Raw genomic sequence first — 13,622 nt, 5'->3', positions numbered from 1 at the left:
CGGAAAAAAAATAGAAAAAATTGTAAAACCCAAAAACTGATTAAACGCTTATGTAGTAATGTTTCAGTATTATGAGTGGGCAATATACAAAAAGTCCCGTGATTATATATTCTATAGTGATGAAATAATAAGACTGACTGCTATCGATCGCAGATGTCTGTAACTTTTAGGTGAACATGTTCAGAAATTGAAGTATTCCGATTCAGATGTTTTGGCTTGATGTTTTGGTGTTGTCGGGAATATATCGAAAAAGCAATATATTTCGCAAGTTTCACAAATTTTAGAGTGACCGTTTTTGGAAACCTTTATGACCCTAAATTTGGCACGGAAATTATAAAAACAAACATTTTATGGGCACACCGCTCAAACATTTTCCTATTAAACAATTAAATTGTTCAAAAAAACAGATGAAATCACAATCATTGCCTATTTCTATGGTAATATCCCAAGCACATATTATTGCAACTTGTATATTTTTGATTTTAAATTTCATGTAAAGTCTTGCGACCCATATTAATAATTATTCTCTTCCCAAGAAAATAACTTCTAATCTTTCTTTTTAATTTTTTTAAACCTATCTTGATACTTCTCTTCACTATGCCGCTATGAGAACAGAATAACAGGACGTTCGCTGGCTTTTAGTTAAAAAGTCAGGTAAAAGTCGGTCTGCAGTTCTGTCGTCTGTATTTTGGGATCATCAACAGCGACTATGAAATAACGGTATTAGTTAATGACCGACATCTTCGATAAACGGACACATTTCAAGAAAAAGAAAGGGTTAAGCCACGGTCACAAGTCCGTAAAAAGGATAGCAAATACTCTTGAATTGGGCTTTGAATGACTTCTTCTCAAGATCTGGCCCCTAGCGAACTTTCGCTATAATCAATGTATTACTCTATAAGGCAATAATTCAAATAACTGGTTTAAAAGATGCTAATTTATGTGTCTATTAATTCAATTATTCCTTTTAATGTATCAAATTTTTAATATAAATATACAAATATAGAGCAAATCCAGCTTCTACGAACACTCCTCCTGGCTTTTCCGAACACAGCGGGCCACTTTCCGTTTGAAATCAGTGTAAGATTCTCTCCACTCCTTGGCTGCATCAACATTTGCTGGAGACTCATCGTTAGGATCTGCAAGCATTGATATCACGGATATCAAGATAGTTTCCACTGTGTGAACCGGCAACCAACGTTCTGATGCTTTTTCATAACCCCATTTGTCATCTCCAGGCTCATGCAAAATTGATATGCAAACATCTCCATTTTTCTCAATATTTGGATGCCATATTTCTGTGACAAATTTCATACGTGGTGGACGCAATGGATACTCTTTCGGAAAATACAAATGCGCTTTAAAAAAACCTCCTTCGCTGTAGGAAAAAAGACAAAATAATTTTTAAAAATAGAAAATTTGAATATATTTTAAAGTATTATTTATAGTTCTCAACAATTTCGCGACCATTAACTGTTCACTTGAAGTTATAAATTTTGTGAAGTTTCTAGAAATTTTTATTTTTTTTATATACATATTTTCGAAATTATCAAATTAAAAAATTCTAAAATTTCTGTAGGCAAAATCCCGTGTACATCTAATAGGAACAAAAGTACCCTACCTCCCAGAGAACGGCTTCGGGCGAATGAAAAACATTGGTACGCACTTAACTGTCGAATAACAATCACACAGTTTCATTGTTGATTACAAATCCACTCTGGTGTTTGTTCGGCTCGTGTTCAAAGTAATGATTTCGGGCGCTTGCTCATTCGGTCAACAATCATTATTTTGAACAAGAACAACGCTCAACTCGTCCGATTTTACTCATGCAAACAAAAACAACGTACAAGCTAGTGAGTTTTGCAGTTTTATGCTACCTAGCTTCTAAAAGTATAAATTGTAAATAAAAAGGTGAAATGATATAATTAACTACCGTGAATAACTGCAAATAAAATCTCCTAAACCATTTATTTTCATTGGGAAAAAATTATTTTTTCGTAATTCGAAGAAAATGTTCACAATGAATTTAGTGCGTGTGATTTCGATAACACTAAATAATTCAGAGTTATAAAGAAATATTGCCAAATTCGGGTGGTAAAAACGCAGACTTTAAATAAAATATATTATTGAACAACTGCGAGTTAAAACCTTTTTTAAATAATTTTAGCGGAAACACGGCGAATACTAAGACGCAATCACAAATACAGTAGCATTGAGGTCAATTTGATTATTCGTATTTCCAATATTTTTGAAAAGTACAATTGTTTTAATTCTCCGTATTTAGAACGAATGAAAATCAAAGTTTAAATTATAATTTCCAATCCGAAATTTTGTTAAAAGCATTAGTTAGAGCTAGTAATTTATAATAACATTAATATATTTAACCGCTTTGGGTATCCGTAAAATAATAACTATAATAATAATATATTTTTTGCAATAAACCTACTAAAGTGTGTCTGGTGGTCCAATTATCAGAACTTCCCAACGAAATATATCATTTTCATCAATTAATCCAGCCGAGAAACCTTCAACTGGGTTCTTATTTAGTTCTGAAAAAAAATTGTATTGTTATAATTTTGTATATATTTTATGTATAACTAATTACTGTTTTCTTCTATCATGCGCCTTCAGAAAACGTTACAATACGATTTTTGAGATTATCATTACATTAGAGATTACATGACTCAATTTCTATCGGTCGATTAAAATATCAGAATTGTATTTAAAATTGTAAATTACAGCTAACACTTAATTTGTTTTGATCATTAATTTGGTCAAAACTTCGAAGAAACTCCCTTTGCCAGGTCTGACGTTACTTGGAATGTAGAGTAGTCACAAATTTGGCATATTTAAGGTAATATTTTGTTTATGTTATGTTTAGTTTATAAGGGCAAAATAGAGCGGTGTACAAACACAAACGCCTTTTCTCCTTCTTTCTTCAGACGATTGTTGACTATTATCTTCCGTTTTTGTATCAGGGTTACAGATTTGTAAATATTAAAAAGGTATAAAATCTTGAGATCGGAAACTGTTAACCGAAGTCGAGAACCTGGCACTTAAAGAGTAATGAATAGATATGGATATATGGTGTTACCAATTGACTGAGATACGTTTTCGTAGAGCTGGAGAACTATTGTCATTTTTCGACAAAAGGGTCTACAAATGAATCTACAATTAAAGATTATTTACGACGATATTCATATATATTTACGTTCGCAAGGGCGTGGCAACTAGCGCGATTTGTAAGCCATCCATATACAAAAATATTACTCAAAAATGCTTCAGCTATTATGACTAAACAATTTTTTTTCTGATGTTTGTTGTCTGTTTTAAATATGATTTTCTTCGTTATCCACACAAATATCCAAAAATATTCACATCCATTTAAAAAATACATACATTCATATGTATTACAAATATTCTGATTCTTACAAGGCAATAATTTTCTACTATTGGATGAATAATCAATAATCAAAAAATATACTAAATAAGGATATTAAGACCGGCACACAACGAAGTGTGATTAACACACAAGTGCATATGCATTTGTTTTTATTTTTATATATGCAAATCAAGCTAATATATGTAACTAAAAAAATATTAAAGCATAATTGAATTGAATGAACAACAATACATATGTATATTGTCTTCCACGCATACATCATTGATACTTCCAGTTGTCCGTCCCTTGACTTTTGCATATATATTATATACATACGTACATAAGTACTTACATGTCGACTTACGAATACGTATAAACATATAAGATCTATTCTTAAACAAGCATGTTCGAAAAATGGACATACTTTTTATAATATGTAAGTGCTCACTATTAAATTCACAGGTTCTGATATATATGTATATAGATATATGTACTTATACATATTAAGAATAAAACATGTGAAACATACCTGCTAATTGTTTCTTTAATAGCAATGATGATTGAAGTTCAGACATTTTAAATTAATTTCTGATGTATTATATGTTAGCATCCACCTCTAACAGATTAATAAATTTGACTTTTCAAACAATCCCTGCTTAAAACGGAGGTTTTTTTATTTAATATGAAAGCCGACAATATACTTTTTTCATTCTCTGCAGACGGAAAAACGTAATTTAGTGAAACAATGTGGGAAAAAAATCCATTGTGATCTGGTTCATGAAACGGTTCACAAAGCTAGATTCCTGCAACTAGTTTCCACTTTGTGATTTTGATGACATTTTGGCTATCAGGGGTGATTCCAGACACGTTTTTCTATTTCTAACGCGTTCACAACGTACGATGAAGCCGCATCATCAATGATGCGACAATGATTCTGCTAGATTTATGCATGGGGAAATAGCGGAGCTGCTCAAATTCGTGTCTTTGTTCAAAAGCTGATCGTTTCAAAACGTGTTGGTAAATGTTTTTATACAGAAACAAGCTCTAAGTTACATTATTATTTTACCATTATAGATTACAGATAAATTCAAATTTGTTTTAGCAGAATGATTTCTGATAGTTAGCTCTTAGCTGTTGGTAGTAATAGAATAGAGCTGGAAACGATAATAGAAATAAAATAATATTTGATTTACTTGTATTAATATGTTATAAAGTAAAGATTTTAGTTCTTGCCAATTTAATAAACTCATTAATTGTGATTAGAATAAAAACAATTATTTAGGGGCACCACAAAAATCAAAACTTTCGAATTCCAACCGAAAATAAATCTTGGGCTATTTTTGATGCCACAGAGCCGAAATGGAGACGGTTTTAAAATCTCCATTGCATTGCACAGAAAATTGGACTAGCTTGGTAATTTGTTAATTTTGTTTTCTCTAGACAAACAAAATATTTTGTATTGACTGCGCAACCGCAGCTCTCAGTATATTCTAAAAAGAAGAAAATTACTTTAGCGTAACCTTTTTTTTCAGGCATGCTCCGGTTTTCACTTTTCGTATTTCTGATCCCACCTCAAAATTGGAAATACAATTTGCCGTCGGCAACAACAATTTTGGTTTTGGTGAGCGACCGATAAATCCGACAGTATGAGTTATCGCTTAAGCTTTTGGTGGAATGAAAAAGCAAGTTAAAAATAGATGTATAATGCATTAAATTTGATGAAGTTGGCTAAAATATGTTTTTTTTTTAATTAATCTGTTTAATTAAATTACATACATAATAAAAGTGCATAAAAAAGTAGTTGAAATCACCGGAAATCAATTAATAAGGTGGCATCCCCTTTTTTTGTGGGTAAAAGCTGACTGCGGGGGAAAGCGTAATTTATCTATGCGTGATAAAATTATTCGTATGTTAGTTCTGTCCACGCAGAAAATTGGAAATATGAAAGGCATTTATTCGCTTTGTTTATTTCTGACCAAAACACAAATCAACTGTTTCAGCAGTAAGAAATGAAACGTTCCGATAACAAAACGATGACCAAATACTTGTGAAAACCGGAGCACCTAAAAACGAAAACTTCGGTTTTGGTCCCAAAACGATAACGAAAAGCGAAGGAGCGCGGCTGTTAATTTATATTTCCTTTATAAATGTGAAACATCATTCCGTGCCGCAGAGTGTCATATTTCTTGACATATATTTCTACCGCCACAAACCGAAAAGTAAGTGCAAAATTTTCTAATATGGCCGCTCCGAAATGCCACAACTCCAACAACATATCTTCCAGGAGATTACTGGAGATTTGTTCTAAAAGGCTAAATAAATTTTTTTATTTCTATTTTCATAGTTTAGCGCACATAATTGTCAGCTGTTTGATGAGTGGTGAGCAATTTTTCGTTGTCACATCTATAAAATATCGCGTGATTACCCAAAAAGTGTGTTCAATGTTTCTACGGTCGTTTTCCGATATTTTCATGTAGCTCGAGAACGTAGAAAAACCGAGTTGTTTCGCTTATGGGTTTTTACATGGGGCGAACGTTACATTCGAACTGAACGGAAAAGAACCGAGTTTTCTGGTGCGGTGGTGTGAAAAACTTAAAAAAAAAAAACGAAACACTGTAAGATAATGAAATTAGCTATATCAAGGGGCGACATCGGATTTTGTTTAGTTTGATATTTGAGTTCTGCTCTAATGTAAACAAACTTTGGCAGGCAATCGGCAATCAATCAATTTTTATTTACTGTATAGAATATAATTAATATAATCGAATTAAAAATAAAACGCATCATCAGCATTTCACATTAAAAAAGGTCGGAAACGATTTTTCGGTTCATGTTTTATTTATATTTTTCCAACAAAAAGCTCCGATTATTGAAATTGCGCAAAGTTCTCCGGTAACTAAAGTTTTAAGTGGCACATTTGTATCTCAAGTTTTGCAAAACCTAAATAAATATTTTTTGCGATGCTATTATTTAAAAATCGTTAACTGTGGGTGTAACCGTGGTTACCGACTTTTGTGTGTCATAATGTGGCACGGACTAATGTGGTTTATAAAAAAATCAATCAGCTTTAAGAAAAAACTATCAGGCATGCTCCGGTTTTCACTTTTGGTTTTCGTTTTCGTTTTGGGACCAAACCCGAGATTTTCGTTTTTAGGTACTCCGGTTTTCACACGTTTTTGGTCATCGTTTTGCTATCGGAACGTTTCATTTTTTACTGATAAAACAGCTGACTTGTGTTTTGGTCAAAAGTAAACAACGCGAAAAAATGTCTTTTGTATGTCCAATTTTTTGCGTGGATAGAACTCTCATAAGGATTTTTTTATCCTGCATAGTTTATTTATGCTTCCCCTGAATGAAATATATTTGCCTTTTGTCTTTTTTGCAAAGAAAGATTTAAAACTTTCTTTAAAAAAATCAGTTGAACGGCAATCAGCTGTTTCCCACAAAAAATGGGGATGCCACCTTTTTAATGGATTTCATTCCGGTTATTCCAACAATTTTTTTTTATAAAATTTTAGCATTTGAGTAATTAAATTAAATAAATTAATTTTTAAAAAACAATTTTTACCCAACTTCAAAAAATGTATCGCCATCTGTTTGATTATACAAGTATTTTTAACTTGCTTTTACATTCCATCAAAAGTATAGCAGCTTAGGCGATAGCTCATGCTGTCGGACTTATCGTTCGCTCACCAAAACGAAAATTGTTGTTGCCGACGGCAAAATTTTATTTCCAAATTTGAGGTGGGGTCAGAAATTAGTCGTTTTAAAAATTATTACAAGCCTAATTGATCTTCTAGAGGTCTTAAAAGAACGACAATAAACCAATAAGTCAACTACTTTTTTCCTTTTGCAAATAAGATAAGATTTAATATAGAAAGAGGCATTTACTTTTCATTTAGGCAAGACAAATTTTCTCATTTTGGAATTCGAAAGTATCTTGTGAAAGTGAAAACGGGAGAACCAATTTTTTCGATTTCGTTTTCAAAACGAAAACGAAAACCGAAAGTGAAAACCGAAAGTGAAAACTGGAGCATGCCTGTATCTCTCTGTTTTTTCGATTATAGAAAATTTCCAAAGTGGATAAAACTCGTTTGCGTTTATATGCGTGTTTGCGTGTAAGGCATCTATTGGAGCTTGTCAATTAACTTTGTCTTAATTACGTTTGGCAATATATGTAATTGGCTACAGATTTTTTCAAGAATATTACGCTAACAAGAGTGCAACAAAAACAAAAATTAACAAAACAACAATCTTAACATTAATTTATAAATGTTTTTGCCTAACATCCTCTTCTTACCTTCTTTAAGTTTTATATGGGTAATTCTCTGGTAAATGTCGTGTGCGAACAGTTTTACAGTGACAAAAAAGAACATAAACTAAAATAATTTTAAAATTAAGTGAAGGTTTTTCTTAAAGCTTTGGATTAGCACTATTTTTAGAGCTAAGATTGATTTTAGTAACTTATTCTGTTTTACGATAAAATATATAAATTCGTTAATTTTTTGGTTTTGCGTACGAATTTGTTAATTTTTGCAATTATCAGAACAGGAAACAAAACAGAATAAAAATTTCAAAACCATTCTTAGCTCTAATTAAAGTACTAATCTAGAGCTATAAAAATAACCTTTACTTATTTTTAAAATTGTTTCAGAATATGTTTTTTTTTTGTAACTGAAAAGCTGGTCGCTGGACATCCCTCAGAGAATTACCCATATGTGTCTTGCAATAGGACAACTTGTATAGAAAAGACGACGCTCGATTAAACCGATTGCAGTTAACAAATAATTATTTTGAAACCGTAGGTGTGATCTTACTAGGTAACTTTATTTTTTTTTTATTTTTAAGAATGAAATTTAGAACAAAGTGTCTGCAAATGAAATGTTATTTTGTTTAAATATGTCTTTTTAAAGGGGACTGCATAAAGGAAGCGACGCCTCAATAATTAATTACGATCTTTTTTATATTAAGTTTAGCTGAAACAAAGCGATTTAGTCTATTTGCGGACAACGTAGTGATCCTGAAAATGTGGATGTATTTTGGATAGTATTTTGGAATTCTTATCGGAAAAGGTGTGATATCGATGGAAATCAGCTTTATTCCATTTTCAAGTTTTGGAGCTTTAAAATTATTTCAATATCTTTTGCAATACTTAATAAAACCAAAGACAAAAAATTAAAGGAAATAGACAGATGCATAAAAAATGTTTAAAGAAAATCGCCAAGATGATCAATTTGACCACTTTGCATAGATGATGAATAATATATACAATTTATTTATTTTTTTTTGAATACCCTCAGTGCCACATAATTGATTATATTGCTCATGTTCGGTTGAGTTGCTTACATTGCTTATGGTATTCTTCTTCTTCCTCCCTGAATTTGTTTACTGTTCCACCCCTAAACAGCTCTTCGCGTGATGAATGATTGAAGTAGATGCACGTGGTCTATATAAGTTATTTGTCATTACCTAGCGTTTTTCCAGTGGCCATAAATTTGTGTGGGTCTATTTCTAGAGTTTTATTACCGATTGTTGATTCTTGAAAGATAAAATCGATCTTTTCTCCAAATCAAACGATTCGATTATTTTGTTATAATATCGTATCGTTTGCAGGCCTAGACTCTAGAGACAACCACCAATACGGGCTGAGTCACAATAACTAGATTAATTACGAAAAATATTGTTTTTTTTTAGTGAATTCCTCAATTTAACAGTTTTTTTTTTGTCAATATTGAATAATTGAGATTTTTGTAAATTCAATATGTCGTATCAACAAGGAATAATGCCAGATCAATCATTTCTTTGGGATGTGTTTCAAAGGTAAATTCATTTATTTACTGTAATTCATGCATGTTATTCATGCATATGCACATGTGTATATGAATGTATGAGCATAAAATTGGAGTCTGAGAACATATTTGAATTTATACTAAAATTATTTTATTGTTATCGTAGAGTTGATAAAGACCGAAGCGGACATATTTCTGCCGATGAACTTCAAGTAGCCCTTTCCAATGGCACCTGGTCTGCATTCAATCCCGAAACAGTCCGCTTGATGATTGGAATGTTTGATCGCGAAAACCGAGGAACAGTTTCATTTCAAGATTTTGGAGCACTTTGGAAATATGTAACCGATTGGCAAAATTGTTTTCGATCCTTTGACAGAGACAATTCCGGAAATATTGATAAACATGAACTAAAGACTGCGCTTACATCATTTGGTTATCGCCTTTCCGACCACCTTGTTGAAGTTCTTTTACGTAAATTCGATCGATTTGGTCGTGGGACTATTCTTTTTGACGATTTTATTCAATGTTGCATTGTCCTCTATGTAAGTATACGTATATATTGGACATGTATGCACTGTGCCAAACTTAATTACGAATTATTTTCTGCCACTAATATATTTATTACATTTTTATACCCGCTACCCATACGGTAGAAGGGTATTATAACTTTGTGCCGACAGGAAATGTATGTATGTAACAGATAGAAGGAGGCATCTCCGACCCTATAAAGTATATATATTCTTAATCAGCGTCAACAGCCGAGACGATCTAGCCTTGTCCGTCTGTGTGTCTGTCTGTCTGTCCGTCCGTCCGTCCGTCCGTATGAAAACTGGATCTCAGAGACTATAAGAGATAGAGCTCTAATATTAATAACGACAGCATTTGTTATTTTTGCACGCAGATGAAGTTTGTTTCAAATTTTTGCCACGCCCTCTTTCGTCCCAGCAAATTAAAAAAATCGAATAACAAGCGTAATATTAAAGCTACAGCTGCTGTTTAGGAGTATACAATAATAACAAAAGTAGTTTGGTATATTTTTAGTATATATTTTGCTTTTATTCAAAATGGGTAGCGGGTATCTCACATTCGAGCACACTCGACTGTAACTTTATTACTTATTTAAATAAACATTTTTCTATATAATATTATTAATTAGCAACTTTATACTTTTTATTTTAATTTAAATTTCAATAATTTTTCTTTTATATTCAATTTTAAAAAATAATAAATGAAAAAAGTTCTCGCTTAACATAAATATTACAAACCTAGGATGCAGGAACTCATCCCATTAGCGATCTGGTAACATTTTTTACAACAATTATCGAAGAATAGTATGAAGGAGAATTTCCTATTAAATTCATTCATTCATGTGACTATTATTTTATCAAAAAACAAACGCAGGCAAAATTTGTTGTATTTGCATGCATTTCATTCGTTCAGGTCTAAAGTGAATACAGCCAAAAAAAAAACCCTTCCTTAAAAGGATCCAACAATACTCTAATAATCTCCGTCATGTTGACGTGAGATTTGCGTCAAAAGTTGAAATACGCAATAATATCTCGCCGATACTAAGGCGTTTCGTTTTATACCCGATACCCATAGGGGAGTATGATTTGGTTGTGATCATATAAAAATTGTAGAAAAAAATAATTTGACAATTTAAAATATATTGTACTCTTTGGTATATTTGGAATGTCATCTATTATATATCGATATACCAAATATAGTCTTTGGTATATCTTAGTATCTTTCGGTATCATATTTTGGTATATATTAAGAATGATATCGCACTGTTTTGTTTTTATTGAATATGTATACATAAAAATTGTTTGTATAAAAATTGTTTGTACTGTTTCTAAAAGGTAATTGTTCATTATACTATTCTTAACACATTTAAAAATGATTCTTGGAAAAAAGTTACAAGATCGCTTTATTTTGATGGAATCCGTTTCTTCTGTTTTCATATTTTTTACATTTGACATTTCGCAAAATTAATAGAAAAAGAGAAAAACTTGAAATAAAAAGAATATATTTTCTGGTAACATTTAAAAAAAATTTTATTAGTAACATAAAATCGGTCTAAAGTGGAACATGCTTGCTGGCCAATAATTGAGTTTAACAGCTCAGAGAAGCTGGGTCCAGTGATTTGTGATATTCAAAAAAAAATTGGTGCCCATTGCTTTAAATCGTTTGCCCATGTTTGCCCAGGAAAAATTTTTTTTGCCCACCTTAAGTTTAAAAATTATGAAAATTTTTTTTTCGAAAATTCGAAAATTTTTTTTTTCATAATTTTTTTGCGGAAATCGCTTTAAAATCGTTTGCCCATGTTTGCCCATTTTTTAGTTTTTCGAAAAAAATTTTCGTTTTCAAAATTTTGAAATTTGAAAAATTTTGACATTTTTTCGGCACGAATGACTCAAAATCGATCGCCCACACCACGAAATTATGAAAACTAAAACTCTACAACGGTAGCCTCAAGTTTTTTCAAGTCTGCCCATATCTCAGAATTTCAAAATTTTAAAAAATGTGAAGGTTTTCAACTTTTTTGATTGCCCATACAAATTCATCGTTTGCCCAAGTTTCAAAGTCTCAAAATTTTGCCGAATTTCAAAATTTTTCAAATTTTTTGGACTTTTTCAGACTGCCCATTCGCTATTTTCGTTTGCCCACCCTTTAGATTTTCAAAATTTCACATAATTCCAAAAATTTTCATACTTTCAAATATGGGCAAACGATGAATTTGTATGGGCAACAGGCTGAGATCAAAAAAGTATGAAAATTTTTATAATTCGGCAAAATTTTGAAATTCTAAAAGGTGGCCAAACGAAAATAGCGAATGGGCAGTCTGAAAAAGTCCAAAAAATTTGAAAAATTTTGAAATTTGGAAAAAAAATTTGAGACTTTGAAACTTGGGCCAACGATGAATTTGTATGGGCAATAGGCTGAAATCAAAAAAGTATGAAAATTTTTGGAATTCGGCAAAATTTTGAAATTCTAAAGGGTGGGCAAACGAAAATAGCGCATGGGCAGTCTGAAAAAGTCAAAAAATTTTGAAATTTGGCAAAATTTTGAGACTTTGAAACTTGGGCAAACGATGAATTTGTATGGGCAATCAAAAAACCTTCACATTCACAAAATCTTGAAATTCTGAGATATGGGCTTGAAAAAACTTGAGGCTACCGTTTTAGAGTTTTAGTTTTCATAATTTCGTGGTGTGGGCGATTGATTTTGAGTCATTCGTGCCGAAAAAATCGCAAAATTTTGAAAACGAACATTTTTTTCGAAAAATCAAAAGATGGGCAAACATGGGAAAACGATTTTAAAGCGATTTCCCCCAAAAAATTTTGAAAAAACAATTTTTGCAATTTTTGAAAAACAAATTTTTTTCATAATTTTGAAAGTAAGGGTGTGCAAAAAAAAATTTTTCCTGGGCAAACATGAGCAAACGATTTAAAGCAATGGGCACCAATTTTTTTTTTAATATCTCATATCACTGGACCCAGCTTCTCTGAGCTGAGTTTAACACTATATAAATATTTTATTAATCGTTATACATATAATATGTGAAAGCAAGTTGTCTGTGCACAAGTGCATTATAAACGGCGAATCAGATTTCAAATTTTAGACGGTATTAGCACTAACCATATAATACATTTGCAATAGCTTTATTGCGTCCCCAGAAAAGCCGAGAGTTGCGATTAGAACCGCAGAGCCTCTTCGGCTCATCTCGGAATTGGGAGTTCGAACGCAGCGAGTTCACCCCTAAACCGCTGTTCGTGGGATGCAACTTTGGTGTGAACTCTTGCATAATAGAATCACAGCATTTAAGTAGATGCACTTAGTCTAAATAGAGTATAAGTTTTTGGTGCTTTTGCTAACAGACGTTATCCCAATTTGTAGTTTACATTTATTTACATACAATTTTTGTTCTTTTGTAGACTCTTACAACAGCGTTTAGACAGCACGATACGGACATGGATGGAGTCATCACTATTCACTATGAACAATTTTTAAGCATGGTGTTCTCTCTTAAAATTTAATTTAATAAAAATTAAGAACAATAAAAATAATCATTTGGATGTTAAATGTAAATAGTAAATTTGGTTAAATATCAAGAATGCTTAATTGCCAAATTGAATCTAGTAACCTCAAACTTTTAAAATATACTTAATATATAAACATATTTTTATTATTAAAACAAATTAAAAACCTTTATAATAAATAAAAGTTATATAAAATGCCTTGCAAAAAATGGACAATATTACTCTGTGAAAAAGTAAGGAATAAACTTTAATTAAACTTCGGCTCGTTTTTGTTTTTTGAGTTTACAGGACTGTGAAGGAGTAACACTACAGCAGAATTTTCACGAAATCGATTTTTTGTATGCTTAAAATATAGTGTAACTGATAACGTGATAACCTAAACTTCTTCCGATATATAATCCTAAGAAA

At 31.5% G+C, this 13,622-nt stretch overlaps 2 protein-coding genes across 2 annotated transcripts; one reads left to right on the top strand and one right to left on the bottom strand.

Moving 5' to 3' along the window:
- Positions 1-919: 919 nt before the first annotated feature.
- LOC117573147 (ubiquitin-conjugating enzyme E2 G1) lies at positions 920-4,147 on the bottom strand. The gene is made up of 3 exons (XM_034256086.2): positions 3,912-4,147; positions 2,447-2,549; positions 920-1,378 (listed from the first exon to the last, which is right to left on the bottom strand). The coding sequence occupies exons 1-3, from the start codon at positions 3,955-3,957 to the stop codon at positions 1,021-1,023; spliced, it is 507 nt and encodes a 168-aa protein (XP_034111977.1). The 5' UTR covers positions 3,958-4,147; the 3' UTR covers positions 920-1,020.
- Positions 4,148-8,834: 4,687 nt separating this feature from the next.
- Positions 8,835-13,416, top strand: LOC117573146 (programmed cell death protein 6). The gene is made up of 3 exons (XM_034256085.2): positions 8,835-9,202; positions 9,338-9,713; positions 13,110-13,416. The coding sequence occupies exons 1-3, from the start codon at positions 9,144-9,146 to the stop codon at positions 13,209-13,211; spliced, it is 537 nt and encodes a 178-aa protein (XP_034111976.1). The 5' UTR covers positions 8,835-9,143; the 3' UTR covers positions 13,212-13,416.
- Positions 13,417-13,622: the final 206 nt, after the last annotated feature.

The sequence above is a fragment of the Drosophila albomicans genome, chromosome 2R, assembly GCF_009650485.2.
Source record: "Drosophila albomicans strain 15112-1751.03 chromosome 2R, ASM965048v2, whole genome shotgun sequence".
NCBI classification, from domain to species: Eukaryota; Metazoa; Arthropoda; class Insecta; order Diptera; family Drosophilidae; genus Drosophila; species Drosophila albomicans.
Note: the sequence above shows the minus strand (reverse complement) of the source record. Positions and strands in the feature narration are given on the sequence as shown.

Excerpts from the sequence above, each read along its gene's own strand:
- LOC117573147 (XM_034256086.2), bottom strand. The coding sequence starts at position 3,957 with ATGTCTGAACTTCAATCATCATTGCTATTAAAGAAACAATTAGCAG. Across the intron at positions 2,550-3,911 it reads ATTAAAGAAACAATTAGCAG|AACTAAATAAGAACCCAGTT; the intron begins GTATGTTTCACA and ends ATTTTTTTTCAG. Across the intron at positions 1,379-2,446 it reads GGACCACCAGACACACTTTA|CGAAGGAGGTTTTTTTAAAG; the intron begins GTAGGTTTATTG and ends TTTTTCCTACAG.
- LOC117573146 (XM_034256085.2), top strand. The coding sequence starts at position 9,144 with ATGTCGTATCAACAAGGAATAATGCCAGATCAATCATTTCTTTGGGAT. Across the intron at positions 9,203-9,337 it reads CTTTGGGATGTGTTTCAAAG|AGTTGATAAAGACCGAAGCG; the intron begins GTAAATTCATTT and ends TTGTTATCGTAG. Across the intron at positions 9,714-13,109 it reads AATGTTGCATTGTCCTCTAT|ACTCTTACAACAGCGTTTAG; the intron begins GTAAGTATACGT and ends GTTCTTTTGTAG.